The 15,792-nt window shown below is 45.0% G+C and overlaps 1 protein-coding gene and 2 long non-coding RNA genes across 3 annotated transcripts; all 3 read right to left on the bottom strand.

Annotated features, from left to right (window-relative positions):
- Positions 1-2,092: 2,092 nt before the first annotated feature.
- Positions 2,093-2,980, bottom strand: LOC120935541 (gastrula zinc finger protein XlCGF17.1-like; the record flags this gene model as incomplete). Its single annotated transcript, XM_040347590.1, has 1 exon — positions 2,093-2,980. A coding segment is annotated over one exon (888 nt), but the record flags the coding sequence as incomplete, so codon positions are not given.
- A 137-nt stretch (positions 2,981-3,117) lies between these two features.
- Positions 3,118-7,503, bottom strand: LOC120935936. The gene is made up of 3 exons (XR_005748564.1): positions 7,462-7,503; positions 7,200-7,338; positions 3,118-3,153 (listed from the first exon to the last, which is right to left on the bottom strand). It is a non-coding gene; the product is annotated as an uncharacterized LOC120935936 (long non-coding RNA).
- A 5,283-nt stretch (positions 7,504-12,786) lies between these two features.
- LOC120935937 lies at positions 12,787-14,270 on the bottom strand. The gene is made up of 3 exons (XR_005748565.1): positions 14,107-14,270; positions 12,914-13,030; positions 12,787-12,827 (listed from the first exon to the last, which is right to left on the bottom strand). It is a non-coding gene; the product is annotated as an uncharacterized LOC120935937 (long non-coding RNA).
- Positions 14,271-15,792: the final 1,522 nt, after the last annotated feature.

Raw genomic sequence — 15,792 nt, 5'->3', positions numbered from 1 at the left:
ACATGCTCATGTGACAGGTCATATCCCAGGATGTATTAAGAGGTGTCTGCCACCCCCTGTCAGGGCTGGCTCAGCCCTTCCTGCTCTGAGCTGGCCGCTCAGCTGTTGGCTAATTGCCAGCTCCTATCTCTCCACAGTGACTCACCTGTTGATGATCCTGCTTGTCAGTAATGCCTACTTAAAGGGGTGGTTCCCCCTAAAACACATTGCTAACAATAGATTCGTAAGACCCGTTACACTGCGGGAAGGCTGGCTTTTTTTTTTTTTTTTTTAGTACATACCGATATCTCCCCGTCTCGTTCCTTGTCGGTGGGCGTTCCTAGTTGATTGACGTTCCTCGGACGGGCGCGTACGTGACGTCACAACTTTCCGAAAGAAGCCGAACGTCGCTGCGCATGCGCCGTATAGAGCCGACTCTATACGGCGCATGCGCAGCGACGTTCGGCTTCTTTCGGGAAAGTCGTGACGTCACGTACGCGCCCGTCCGAGGAACGTCAATCAACTAGTTCCGCCCACCGCCAAGGGACGAGACGGGGAGATCTCGGTATGTACGAAAAAAAAAAAAAAAAAAGCCAGCCTACCCGCAGTGTAACGGGTCTTACGAATCTATTGTTAGAAATTAGTTTTAGGGGGAACCACCGCTTTAAGCCTTCCAGCTCAGTTGCTCTCTGCCTTCGCCTTGGTCAACATCACAGAGACTTTCTCCTGCGTTCCTGTTGAAGACTTGCCTGGCTGATGTTCCTTCTGGCTCCAGATCCTGCTTGCTGTTCTACTACGTTCTTCTCTAGCTTTATAAAAAAATTTGGTTTGTCAGACTATGCGATCCGGTTCCTGAACTCTGGCTATGTTTTGACTACGCTTACTCTAGGGTGACCAGACATCCCTGGTTTCAGGGGACAGTCCCCAGATTGAGGACACTGTCCCTGGACCAAGTCTGTCCCCTGTTTTGTCCCCGGATTGGATTTGAAAAGGTGCTGGGACAATTTCAAAGACATTTAGTGCAGAATAAAAAAAAAAAATCTGAATTACACACCTCCACTCCACCGCTCCTACTAGCTTAGGGGAGGTGTATTTTTTCCATTATCTGTGCCCCTTTCTGATGATCATGTGCTGGTCGGAGCGGAGGGAATATTTCTTCAGTTTCGAGCGAATACCCATTCAGCTCCACTCACAAGTTCTGCTGCCTTGGCCCAAGTCCCGGCCAGCCGCCTGCCTGTTTATCTCCTTGCCTTCTGTGGTGGAGGGATCTTCCTCCACACCCCATCCAGTAGTAGCCGGGGCCCGGAGAGTGAGACTTGACAGGCTGTGAGGCGGGCGGCGACGGGCAGAGAGTCGCTGATTGCCGCCATTACTAGTAAAAAAAAATATGTCCCCAGATTTAATTTTAAAAATCTGGTCACCTTAGTTTACTCTATACTCTATACTTTTTTATTATTATTATTAAACAAGTGTGATTTAACTGTACTTCTGTCTCGGTCTGATTCATGGTTTCTGACACCCCCACACCCTTCCCCCACATTAAACACTGTGCAGCTACCTTGGGTGACCACCCACCCCCTTGTCCTGGCCCTGTACCCAAGTGTAGTGTTGACTAATGAGCTCAAGGCCAAGATGTAAACTGCAGGTCACCATCACAAAGAAGAGAAAAATGACAAATAATCCATGTTCTTGATCACTCTGTATGCTGGGCTATATATGACATACTCCTGACCAATGCATCCTGCACCCAGGCCTTGCGAAAAAACTTCAACCACAAAATGTACTCAGCGAATGAGAGGTAATGACTCCATTTTTATTTTTCTACTGCTATCAATGGCCAACATGGTACAACACTTCATCCATGTCTTTGGTGATCTCTGATCTCCTTATGAAGTGTTTCTTACATGATGAAGATCAGCCATGGAGTATATCTGAGGTGTATATCAGGGTGTGCTTCTTCCCCACATGAGAGCTGTGATGTCCAGCAACATTCATATACAAGACATTTTCCGCACTCAAGGCACTAATACACCTCGAGGGTTGTGTGGGATCCCTGTTGTATAGGATTACAGGACTTCACTGAAAAACATTTCCCTCACTCAGGACATGAAAGTGGTTTCTCCCCCGTGTGTGATTTCTGATGTCTGTAAAGATTGGATTTCACTGCAAAACATTTCCCGCACTCAGGACAGGAAAACGGCTTCTCTCCCGTGTGAGACCTCTGATGTCTGCGAAGACTGGAGTTTTGTGAAAAACATTTCCCGCACTCAGAACATGAATACGGCTTTTCCCCTGTGTGAGATCTTTGATGTCTGTCAAGACTTGACTTCTCTGAAAAACATTTTCCACAATCAGGGCAGGAATACGGCTTCTCCCCCGTGTGGGATCTCTGATGTGTATAAAGATGTGACTTATTTAAAAAACATTTCCCGCACTCAGGACAGGAGTGCATCTTCTCCCCCGTGTGAGATCTCTGATGTATGTAAAGACTGGACTTGTCTGAAAAACATTTCCCACACTCAGGACAGGAATACGGCTTCTCACCTGTGTGCAATCTCTGATGTCTGTAATAAAAAGACTTGTCTGAAAAACATTTCCCGCACTCAGAACAGGAGTACGGTTTTTCCCCCGTGTGAAGCCTTTCATGTGTGACAAGATGTGATTTTAAGACAAAACATTTCCCACACTCAAGACAGGAATACGGTTTCTCCCCTGTGTGAGACCTCTTATGCATGAAAAGATGGGACTTCACTGAAAAACATTTCCCGCACTCAAAACAGGAATATGGCTTCTCACCTGTGTGAAGCCTCTGATGTATTTGAAGATTTGACTTTTGTGAAAAACATTTTCTGCACTCATTACAGGAATACGGTTTTTCCCCTGTGTGAGATCTTTTATGCACATTAAGATGGAATTTAGAATGGAATCCCTTCCCGCACTCAGTACAGGAAAACCTCTTATCTGTTGGAAGTACGGCCCCGTCCCACACAGTCTGAGGTTCCTCAGGATAAGAGGAATACGATGGTCCATCTACACTGTGTGGTGCCGGATGGACATTTGAGGTAGTCGGGTTTTCTCCTGGACTATACTGTGTGATGTCCTCATCTTCTACTTTACAGTCTGGAGACAAAGTGAGACAATCCTCTGAGGTTTTCCTCATCTCCCGTCCATCTACTAAAATAGAAATAAAAAGATTATTACTAGACATGAGCTGATTGGTTCCCCTAAACCAGGACTCCGCCCACATCAGGCAGCTTTGTCTCTGAGGATCTTACAATTCCCCCCTCAAGGTAACTAGTAAATGGGTCCTCTGATCTCCTACCAGTTAATTTATTAATTCATAGACCTTAGTCAGAGAGTGAGGAAACAATGAGAACTGTCTTTTATAGGTGTGACAGTGATGAGGGGATTATAGGACGAGTGTCCCCACCCCCTCTATCACTCATTGCCATCTTCCCAACACAAGAAGTCCTGCACTTCCTTATTTAGTCCATGATTTAGTCATGAATAACAGCGGGGCTGAGCCCCACCAGAGGTCAGAGAGTGAGGATTGGGGGGGGGGGGAACAACCAAGATGAAGACTTGACTGATCCTGAACACCACCATCATTGGGTTATTGACTCCTCCCTCATTATCATTTTCTGTTTAAAGGTCTGTAGTTTGAAGATGTTATCACATTATTATCAACATGTAAAAGTCTGTGCTCCAATCAAATCATCAGAAATAAAACATCCAGCTAGTAGAAAATGGATACAAAAGTAGTAAGGCCTATGTAATGTAAACGTATTATATTGGTTACAAATGTTAGGACTAAACAGTATCAGAATTATGTATTCTACAACATAGAGTGCATAGCGCAGGGGTCAGGACTGTGTAATGTACAACAAATGCAAATGTACAGTATATGGTGCAGGGGCAAGGATGTAATGTACAATATAAATTATATAGTGTAAGGGTCAGGAATCATAATATTGATATTCAGTAATCAGTTGCAATTTAAATGTTTACTTGAGATAAGTTGCAGAGGTCCCACACCACTGCCTCCTATCTCCTGAGACTGCACTCACCCCGCACAGCCAGCCAACAACAGAGTAAGTAACCTCGGGGTAAATTGCTCTGTCAGATATCTTACTAGACCCAGACAAAAGAAAGAAGACCCCAGACACTTGAACCAGGTGCCTGGGCTGAGCAATGAACGTGAAGAAAATCAACACGTCCCTGCCAGCTGAACCCCAGAATATACTTAAATCAAGTCTAGATACATAAATTGTGTCTGCAGCACAGAGAATGAAGATTATCCGAGAGAAATACAGGATAAGAAACACAGCTCAGGATAGTTACCAGGGTATTACAGGCTGATATCACCCAGTCCCCACCCTACTCTGGACCAATCAGTAAGCAGTATGGGTGGATGAATGCACACTGCTTAAAAAAATTAAAGAAACACTTTGAAAACACATCAGATCACAACGGGCAAAAGTCTCATGCTGGATATCTATACTGATATGGACGGGGTAATGTGTTAGGAATGAACGGATGGCACATCATTTGATGGAAATGAAAATTATCAACCTGCAGAGGACAGAATTCAAAGAATTGCAGCAAGCTAGTCCGTTTTGCTGAAATTTCATTGCAACAACTCAAAATGGTCCTCAGTAGTTTGTATGGCCCCCTAGTGCTTGTATGCATGCCTGACAACATCAGGGCATGCTCCTAATGAGACGAAGGATGGTGTCCTGGGGGATTTCCTCCCGGATCTGGACCAGAGCATCACTGAGCTCCTGAACAGACTGAGGTGCAAGCTGGCGGCACCGGATGGACCGAAACATAATGTCCCAGAAGTGTTCTTTTGGATTTAGGTCAGGTGAGCGTGGGGGGCATTCAATGGTATCAATTCCTTCATCCTCCAGGAACTGGCTGCATGCTCTCCCCACATGAGGCCGGGCATTGTCGTGCACCAGGAGGAACCCAGGACCCACTGCACCAGTATAGGGTCTGACAATGGGTCCAAGGATTTTATCCCGATACCTAATGGAAGTCAGGGTGCCATTGTATAGCCTGTAGAGGTCTGTGCTTCCCTCCATGGATATGCCTCCCAGACCATCACTGACCCACCACCAAACCGGTCATGCTGAATGATGTTACAGGCAGCATAAAGTTCTCCACGGCTTCTCTAGACCCTTTCATGAGTGAGTGAAGAACTTATATAGCGCAGCACATGCAAACTAAATCGCCTCTGGGCGCTCGTTGTTCCTGTCTCCTTTGACATCAAAAGAGATGAGTTTTGATCTTTTTTCTGAAGGCCAAGTGGTTCTCCTCCAACCGAATGCTGGTTGGTAAAGCGTTCCATAGTCTGGGACCCTGGAACGCAAACCTTCTTTCTCCTTTGGACTTGTATGTGGCTTTGGGTATCTGGAGCAGATTTTGGTTGGTGGATCGCAGAACGCAATTGGGGTTGTAAGCTTTTATTTTTTCGCATAGATATTGGGGGGCCTTCCCATGGATGCACTTATGTGTCAGACAGAGTGCTTTAAAAGCAATTTACTGGCAACCAATGAAGGGTTCTCAGTGAAGGTGAGATCGATTCCCAGGGTTTTTTCCCAGTCACAAGTCTGGCGGCCGTGTTTTGAATGACTTGCAGACGAGAGATTTGGTACTTTGGGAGTCCGAGATAGAGGGCATTGGCATAGTCCAGTCTGGAGTTGAAGATTGTTCCCACCACGACTGCTATGCCTTCTTTGGGAATGAATGGGATAAGTCTGCGTAGTAGGCGCAGCAGATGTTGAGATCCGCTGACTACTGACCCTATTTGTGCGTCCATTGTCATGTAGGTGTCAAAGATGACCCCGAGACTTTTGACTTTGGCGCTAGGGGCGATTGTTTGGCCCAGAATGGGCGGGGATGTCCAAGTTGTTGCAAGTTGGTTCTTGCGATTGGCGTGAAACAGAAGAAGTTCTGTTTTGGAACTGTTGAGTTTAAGATAACTCTTTGTCATCCAGTTTTCAATCAAAGAGAGGCATTTCTCTAGACTGAGATGATGATCCTTTTTGTTGCAGATACGAAAATACAGTTGTGTGTCATCTGCATAAGAGTGGTAAAGTAGTTTTTGACTGCTAATGATTTCAAAGAGAGGGCGAAGATAGATGTTGAACAGCACCGGTGACAGGGAGGATCCTTGAGGGACTCCGCATGACACCGTGCGTTTTTCAGAAGTGAAAGGTCCCAGTTTCACTATTTGTGATCGATTTTCCAAAAAAAGAGGAGAACCATGATAGATCACCTTCTGCGACTTTGGCTACTTCTGCTAGCCGAGTCAGTAATAGTTTCTGGTCTACCGTGTCAAAAGCTGCACTTAGGTCCAACAGAACTAGGAGACAAGATTCTCCTTCGTCTGCGGCCTTGAGAGCGTCATCCCATATTTTGAGCAATGCAGTTTCATGTCTGTCACATATGCTCAGGGTGAATCTGCTCTCATCTGTGAAACGCATGGGGCACCAGTGGTGGACCTGCCAATTCTGGTGTTCAATGAAAAATGCCAATCCAGCTCCACAGTGTCCGGCAGTGAGCACAGGGCACACTAGAGGATGTCGGGCCCTCAGGCCACCCCCATGAAGTCTGTTTCTGATTGTTTGGTCAGAGACATTCACACCAGTGGCCTGCTGGAGGTCATCCTGTTCCACCTTGCACAAAGGAGAAGATACCGGTCCTGCTGATGGGTTAAGGACCTTCAGCGGCTCTGTCCAGCTCTCCTAGAGTAACTGCCTGTCTCCTGAATTCTCCTCCATGATCTTGAGACTGTGCTGGGAGACACAGTCAAACCTTCTGGCAATGACACATGATGATGTGCCATCCTGGAGGAGTTGGACTGCCTGTGCAACCTCTATAGAGTCAAGGTATCGCCTCATGCTACCAGTAGTGGCACTGACCCTAGCCAAATGCAAAACCAGTGAAAAACAGTCAGAAAAGATGAGTAAGGAAAATGTCAGACACCTCCACCTGAAAAACAATTCCTGTTTTGGAGGTCGTCTCATTGTTGCCTATCTAGTGCCCCTGTTGTTAATTTCAATTAACAGCACAGCAGCTGAAACTCATTATTAACCCCCTCTGTATACACCCCTCCCCCTCAGCTACTTAACTGACCAGATCAATATCCCAGGAGTTCTGATTCAAAAGTGTTCCTTTAATTTTTTTGAGCAGTGTATTTAGTGTTAATGACCCACCTGTGCTGATCTCTGTAAGAGTGTCCTCCTCTTTAATTTTCCGCATTATTCCATCCTCCTCCATAGATTGCTGATCATCCCTCACATACGTCTCTATTTCTGCTTTAACTTCAACTTTCATATCCATCAGATCTTCACCCTAAACCACGAAAATTATAGAAAATAACATCTGTAAACTAAAGGCTTTAATATTGTGATATTACATAACAAATCCACACTTTTCCATCATGTCTCCATGTTCTAGATGCTCCATCCCACCAACCTTGTAATGGTGAGGAATAGTGTGACCTTCCTGTGTGGAATCCCGGGAATACAGAGGACGGGGACATCTCTCTGGTGGGTTCCTGGTATTAGGTGGCTCCATCATATCCTTGTGTCCTCCTGAGAACTTCTCCATCACTCCATACTCCTCATCCTCTTCTTTATACTCTTTGATAACAATATTATATTCCTCGAGATTCCCGCTCTGAATATTACATAAAACATTCATTGTGTCAAACAAGCTTGTGTATAAATCATAACTACCAATAGTTATTATGCATCTACCTGATCATTGTGAGGGATGGTGTCATGTTCCTGTGTGGAATCCCGGGAATACAGAGGATGAGGAAATCTCTCTGGTGGATTCCCATTACTGAATCCATCTGTCGGAGACACAAACACTGACTGTAAAGGGGAAATTTGAAAATTCTGTATAAAACTGTTTCTTTTTTGTATGATTTGCCTACTGTATGTATTGCACACTGCACTCATTGTACACATGGCACGCACAATGTTTTCATTATATGTTGCATTCTTTTGAGTCCTGATTAGAATTTGGCCTGCCTATGTTACACCCCTTGTAACAATAAAAGTACAATTGTAATTATGTAATCATGTGTATAAAAAGATTCAGTTGTGCCAAATAAACAGAATGGTAATTTGGAAAAATGCTGAGTATATATTTTGTGTCTGTTCCCTAATGCAGTACTTTGGAACCATTAATCAATATGAGGAATGGAGTTGCCTATCTATAAAATTTCCAGATCAGTTGGCGAGCCAGCCAGGAGGGGATTTACAGGTGACCCTGAGAATTCGAAACAAGGAGGCTGGGACTATCTGGGAATTTTTGATAATCAGTCGGCTGAGGTAAGCCCTTTGTTTACATTTGAGTTATAAGACTTACTTGATCGGTAAGGCATTTTTGGGACAAAGGGTACCTATTTTACTCCCCTTAATTGAACTGTATTGATGTCAGGGCTTGGCTCCTCCTATTTACTAGCAGCTCTTTTCTTTCTGTACACAGAGGCTGCTCAGCTGTTGATTAATTACCAGCCACTTGTTGTTTCCACAGTGACTTACCTGGTTACCATTACTTGCCTCATTAGTCAGCCTACATCCAGCCCCTTTTTGACTAAAACTGAAAGGTTTACCCGCCTTCATGACCAGGCAATTTTTTGCGATACGGCACAATTTTAACTGGCAATTGTGCGGTCGTGCAACACTGCACACAAATAAAATGGATGTCCGTGTTCCCCACAAATATAGCTTTCTTTTGGTGGTATTTGATCACCCCTGTGGTTTTTATTTTTTTCACTATAAAAACAATAAAATCACAGACAATTTTGAAAAAAAAACTATATTTTTTACTTTCTGCTATAAAGCACATCCAATTCAAAATCTTCAAAAATCGAATTTCTTCTTAAGTTTAGGCCAATATGTATTCGGCTCCAATAAGTGTATATTGATTTGTAGATGCTAGAACTTTTGCGCAAACCAACTATGGGATATTTTTATGGAATTATTATTTATTTCTTTTTTGCACTAGTAATGGTGGAGATCAGCGACTTATAGCGGGATTGCGACATTGCGGTGGACAAATCGGAAACCAAGTGACACTTTTTTGGAGACCAGTGACACCAATACAGTGATAAGAGCTTAAAAATTGTGCACTGTAACTGAACTAATGACACTGGCTGGGAAAGGGTTAACATCAGGGGCAATCAAAGGGTTACATGTGTCCCTAACTGTGGGATGGAGGTGCTTGTACTGTAAAAAGACAGAGATCCATGTTCCTGCTTAGCAGAAATACTATGTATTCTCCTGTCACAGAATGGCAATCTGCCTTGCTTACATAGACAGACCGCAGTTCTGTCTGCCTCGGGAATGATCGGTGGGTCCCAGCGGACATCTGGTCCTCCGGACCCGCTGATTGGCTCCCGCTGTGTCCAATCACAGTGGAAGTTGGTCGCCAGTGGCGCGTGCCCCAGACCCGGAAATCAAAATCACGTACAGGTACATGACTTCACGCTCAAGGGCGCCCTGCCACAATACATATACGCGGGGCGGTCTAAAAGGGGTTAAACAGCCTTGCTCATTCCCTCCGTGCCCTTGCGTGGTCTATGATCTCCAGTGCGTACCTGCCTGACTTCTCTTCTAATTCCTGCTCCTGACAACACTGACTTCTGGTCTCCTGATCCCAGCCCCTCTGATTACCCGCTTTGGCTTCCAAACCCTGGCTTCTGTTTTTGACTACATTCCTGAACTGTGACAATTAATTGGTGGTTATGTCATCACTGTCTACTGTTCATCCGAGTGTTAGATAAGAAAAGGAAGACTAACACTAATAACAGGTTATATGAAGCATACATCTGCTGAAATAGTACACTACACTACAAATACTGCAGCTGCTGACTTTTAAAATAAGGACACTTACCTGTCCAGCACATACGCGATGTCTGCACCCAAGGCCGACCCATCCCTCGGATGCTGCCACTGCCATTTTCGGTAAGGGAATCGACTTGCTGCGACTCGCGCTGCGCAATGCCACTGGTCCCTACTGTCTTCTGGAACTCGTGTATCTTCTAGAAGACAGCTGGGGGCGCCAGATGTGGCGCAGACTGAGGCAGATATGCGGGGGTCTATGCCCGAAAATGGGTGCAAATACCTGTCTTAGACCGGTATCTGCTCCCCCCTGAAAAGGTGCCAAATGTGACACCGGAGGGGGGGGGAAGGAATCCGGAAAGCGGAGGTTCAATTTTTGTGTGGACCTCCGCTTTAAGTAGTTAATGGAGGGTAAGAGACCCTCAGAAATGCCCGTCGCAAGAGGAGCACTAGAATATATTTGAACCAAAGGTGTGGTTCCACCTATACTGAGCCCCTAGATAACTGATTAAAGTGGACAGGGATCCACAGCAATGGGTAACAGGGTTACCAAGTCTACAGGGACTAAGAATCATGCAGATTAAGCAGCTAGAGAAACAGCAATTTGAGCAGGATTTTTCCTGGATGGCCAGACGTTTGGCCAGTTGTAAATGCTACTGCAAAGGCCACAGCAAAAAGTTTTATCAGAAGTAGTTTGTAAGTAGTAGTCCCAGAAGCTAGAGAGAGTAACAGACACATTTTGTGGGGAAGTTATTACAAGAAATGTTGATCTTCTATTTTACACCGCTTCTGTCCACAATGTAGTGGAAAAAGTAGAGAGACTAAAGGGATGTCGGGAAGCTAGAAAACTATTGCCTGAACGTTTTCTTAAGCCCCTAAGGGGACATTGGAACCTCTCCCTATGAGATTTGGTATGGTGTGTGTTGCTCACTTGCTTGTATTTGTCCCAGCAGCTGAAGTCCTCCACTCGGATCTCAAAGAGAATGTTTCACAGTAGGAGAGTCACTTTGATATGCGAGTGCTTTGGATTATGAGCGTTCTCCCGGACCGGATTATGCTTGTAATCCAAGGTTCCACTGTACTCTGTAAATATTTCTTAATAATCCTTTGTTTCTATGTAGGTTTTAATCACAATAAAAGGTAATTTGTAACATTGTAACGAGTCTCAGCTATTAAATTCTCCCCATTGGAGTTTGCCTCATTGGCCAGGACTACCTCCCTAAGCGTGTAGAGGTTCCAGGTTAAGGGTAATACGAGGTATGGTTAGTGATCAAAATGTAAAATATTGATCAGAAGAGGGGAGATTGTAAAGGAAATTTGTAAATTCTGTATAGAACCGTATTCTATTTTTGTATGGTTTGCCTATGTATTGCATACTACACTGATGCCGCGTACAGACGATCGGACATTCCAACAAAAAAAACGTGGATTTTTTTTCCGACGGATGTTGGCTCAAAGTTGTCTTGCATACACACGGTCACACAAATGTTGTCGGATATTGTGAACGTCAAGAACGCGGTGACGTACAACACATACGACGAGCCAAGAAAAATGACGTTCAATAGCCAGTGCGGCTCTTCTGCTTGATTCTGAGCATGTGTGGAATTTTGTGCGTCGGAAATGTGTACACGCTCGAAAAACTTGAGAACTGGCTCTCAAATTTTTGTTGTGGGAAATTCCGCCAGCAAATGTCCGATGGAGCCTACACACGGTCGGAATTTCCGACAAGCTCCCATCGAACATTTGTTGTCGGAAATTCCGGCGGTGTGTGGGCGACATTATTGTGCAAACAGCTCTAATAATGTTTTCATTACATGTTGCATTCTTTTTCGAGTCCTGATTACAATTTGGCCTGTCTATGTTACGCCCCTTGTTACCATAAAAGTACAATTGTAATATTAATGTGATACCTACGTAATCGCGTATATAAATTTTTTTTAAATTGCGCTCAATAAACAGAACAGTTATTTGGAAAGATGCTGAGTGTATCTTTTCTGTCTGTTCCCTACTGCAGTAGTTATTAATTTGGAACCACGAATCAATATGAGGATAGGAGTTGTCTATCTATAAAATGTCCAGAACACTGACTGAATACATTGGGCCAGATTCACATAGAACTGCGGCGGCGTAACGTATCGTAGATACGTTACACCGCCGCAAGTTTTCATCGCAAGTGCCTGATTCACAGAGCACTTGCGATGAAAACTACGCCAATTCTTGGGGCCAATTCAAATGGGCGTGTGCCATTTAAATTAGGAGCGCTCCCGCACCGGACCTACTGCGCATGCTCAGTTTCGCAAATCCCGTCGTGCTTTGCGCGCCGTGACGTAATTTTATCGAACGGCGATGCGCGTAGCGTACTTCCGTATTCCCGGACGTGTTACGCAAACGACGTTCATTTTTAAATTTCGACGCAGGAACGACGGCCATACTTTAGACAGCAATACGTTTGCTGACTAAAGTTAGGGCACCTAAAACGACGACTAACTTTGCGACGGGAAACTAGACTAGCGGCGACGTAGCGAACGCGAAAATCCGTTGTGGATCCGCCATAACTCCTAATTTGCATACCCAACGCTGGTTTACGACGCGAACTCCCCCAGCGGGGGCCGCGGTACTGCATCCTAAGATCCGACAGTGTAAAACAATTACACCTGTCGGATCTTAGGGATATCTATGCGTAACTGATTCTATGAATCAGTCGCATAGATAGAAACAGAGATACGACGGCGTATCAGGAGATACGCCGTCGTATCCCCTTTGTGAATCTGGCCCTTTGTTTCTGTGTGTTTATCAGATGATGGGGGATCTAGGTGGAGCCTCCGTACTGCTCTCTCCTTTACAATAAAGTCTCCTCTTACCCGGTGATGTGAGGGGCGGCTGATTGTCCATCATGACGTCCTTGTAGAGATCCTTGTGTCCTTCTAAATACTCCCACTCCTCCATGGAGAAATAGACAGTGACATCCTGACACCTTATAGGAACCTGACACACACAATGATACAGTCACCATCCAGACACATCCCTTGTCTGTTACTGGATAATGTCCCAGAATTCCCAGCACCGCTCACCTCTCCTGTCAGCAGCCCAGTGATCTTGCTGGGGACTTCTGGAATCTTCTTTTTATTTCTGTATTCTATCAGGAGTTGGAAGAAATGTGATGGTCATTTTCACCAGACTTCCCAAATCTAAAAAAATCGATATACAGTATGAATAGTAAAAATCAAATTACATTCCTTAAATCTCCCTCACCTCTCCAGTCAGGTCTGTGTTTTAATAATAGTAAAAGGAGTGATGTCATGTGACCTGCCAGAATCCTCCTCACCTCTCTATTTATGTCTCCAATTTATTAAAGTCACTTCAGGCTGAGGTATAATTTACCAACACAGAGCCCCCTACTACAAAGGTCACAGGCTTTCTGACATCATTACATACAAAACAGGCCCACATCCTAAGAGCATTGGAAAATAAGAGAAATGAGCGGGATGAAAGGACATTGGGAGGAGGAGCTGTGAGGTCACTGTGATGTCATTTGAATCTTACAAACATACATGTTCAAACCCCCCTAAATAAACCCCCCTATAATAAGCATTGTATAATCCATTAGTATAGACCAGGGGTCTCCAAACTGTGGCCCTTTGCTTGCCTTTATCAGGCCCTTGAGACACTATTCCCAACACTGATTCCTTGTACACCAACAATGGGGCACTATACCTTCTACACCAACAATAGGGCCCTATTCTTCCCATTGACACCAATGATGAGGCACAATTCTTTGCCCTGATACCAACAACTATTTTTCCCACTGACACTAATGAGGGGACCCTAATCCTCCCAATGACGGGGCCATAATTCTTCCCTTAATACCAACAATGGGGACATTTTCCTCCCACTAATATCAATGATAGGGCATTATTTACCCACATTGACGCCAGGGCATTTTCTACTCACACTGGCCAAACTCCGGCCCTCTCAAAGTCTGAAGGACTGTAAACTGGCCCTTTGCTCGGAAAGTTTGGAGACCCCTGGTATAGACTGATGAGGTGAGAAGGTCATTGGTGGAAAAGGTGACCCATCTCCAAAATAAAGAGAATGTTCTGACCCCATAAGTGGGAAAATATTCTGACCCTGAAGGGATTAATCTAGGTTTCCACACAATATATGTGTGTATCATCATCTGCTGGAGATAAAAGACGTCACAGTGACTATGGAGGAAGAGGACGGACATGACGGGGATTACTGGGTGAAAATAAGATCTTATTACCTCCTCTGCTGCCACTTTCAGCAATGTCTCCTCTCTACTTCCTCCCGACGCACCTCTAACCTGGAACTTCCTATTTATACCTGACATCATTTCCTGTCTTCCATAGAGACTTCTTGTCTGGGTAGAAGTGAGATCACCACTTTGTGGAGCTCAGAGGAACTGCAGCCTTGAGAAACGCTTCGTAGTGTAAACACAGGCCTTGTGCTATGCGTGTATGTATTGTATATCCTTATAGATGAGGTAATCTCCACTCCCACCAAAGGGGATAGAAATATATTACAGCTTAGTCCAGCCTTTCTCAACCAGCGTTCCTCCAAAGGTTACTAGGGGTTCCTTGAGAAATTAACAATTTCTGTCTCTCAGTAACAACTGGCATCAATGATCTGTAAAGGGGCAGTCTACCTGCTGATGACGATGTAAGAGGGCCCTTCTTCCACTGGTCACCAATGTAAGGGACCATTCCATTGACCTCTGAAAAATAAGGCAGTCTGTAATATTTGGGAGAGTTTGGATAATCAGCTAGCTGATCTCCGAGTCACTGAATTCCACAACCGATTTTAGGTCCTAATAGGTCTTAACAATCCTGGGGAAACTACAGGCCAGTTTCCCCCCCTTACCAGATCACCCCGGAACTCCTCATAATGCCTGAATAATCCAACTGGCTCTTGTCATCTCTCTTAAAAAGATCAACCCAAACATCGGGGATGTACATCTCCCATCCAGCGCACATCCTTAGCAGCGTGAACATATCCCACCTCTATGATAGGGTGACCAGACATCCCCAGTTTCAGGGCACAGTCCCCTGATTGAGGACACTGTCCCTGGACCAAGTCTGTCCCTGGTTTTGTCCCCAGATTGGATCTAATAGGGGGCAGGGACAATTTCAAAGACAATTAGTGCAGAATTAAAATAAAAAAATTTGAATTACACATCCCCGCTCTGCTGTATTTACTAGCATAGGGGGGTTGTATTTTTCCCATTATCTGTGCCCCTTTCTGATGATCATGTGCTGGTCGGAGCGGAGGGAATATTTCTTCAGTTTCGGGCGCATGCCCATTCAGTTTCGCTCGCATTTTCTTCTGCCTTGGCTCAAATCCTGGCCAGCCACCTGCCTATCTCCTTGCCTTCCCTGGTGGAGTGATCTTCCTCGGCTCCCCATCCAGTAGTAGCCAGGGCCCGAAGAGTAAGACTTGAGAGGCTGTGAGGCGGGCGGCGACGGGCAGAGAGTCGCTGATTGTTGCCATTACTAGTAAAGAAAAAATATGTCCCCGGATTTCATTTAAAAAATCTGGTCACCTTACTCTATGAGGAGGTGTCCGAGGCAGTGTGGGACACTCTTAATATACCCTAAGAGGGGACCAGCATTATGGGGTTGTTTTCCAGGCCTGTGTCCAACACAAATCTAAACTCTTGTAGGGCCAAGAACCACCTAGTCACCCTAGCATTTGTGTGTTTGTTAAGTCTCATGCAGGTCAGTGGGGCATTGTCTGACACCAAATGAAATTTCCTGTCATGGAGAAACTAGCACATTTGATGGCCAGGCATTCCTGCTCCCCTATGGCGTAATTTCTCTCGGCAGCCATCAACTTCCTACTGAGAAAGACTGTTGGACTTTGGAACCAACACCCTGAGCAGATAAATGTGATCTTTGTGTACAGTATGTGATTTCTGTGAATGAGTTAGCAT

This window comes from Rana temporaria, chromosome 4, assembly GCF_905171775.1.
Source record: "Rana temporaria chromosome 4, aRanTem1.1, whole genome shotgun sequence".
Lineage (NCBI taxonomy): Eukaryota > Metazoa > Chordata > Amphibia > Anura > Ranidae > Rana > Rana temporaria.
Note: the sequence above shows the minus strand (reverse complement) of the source record. Positions and strands in the feature narration are given on the sequence as shown.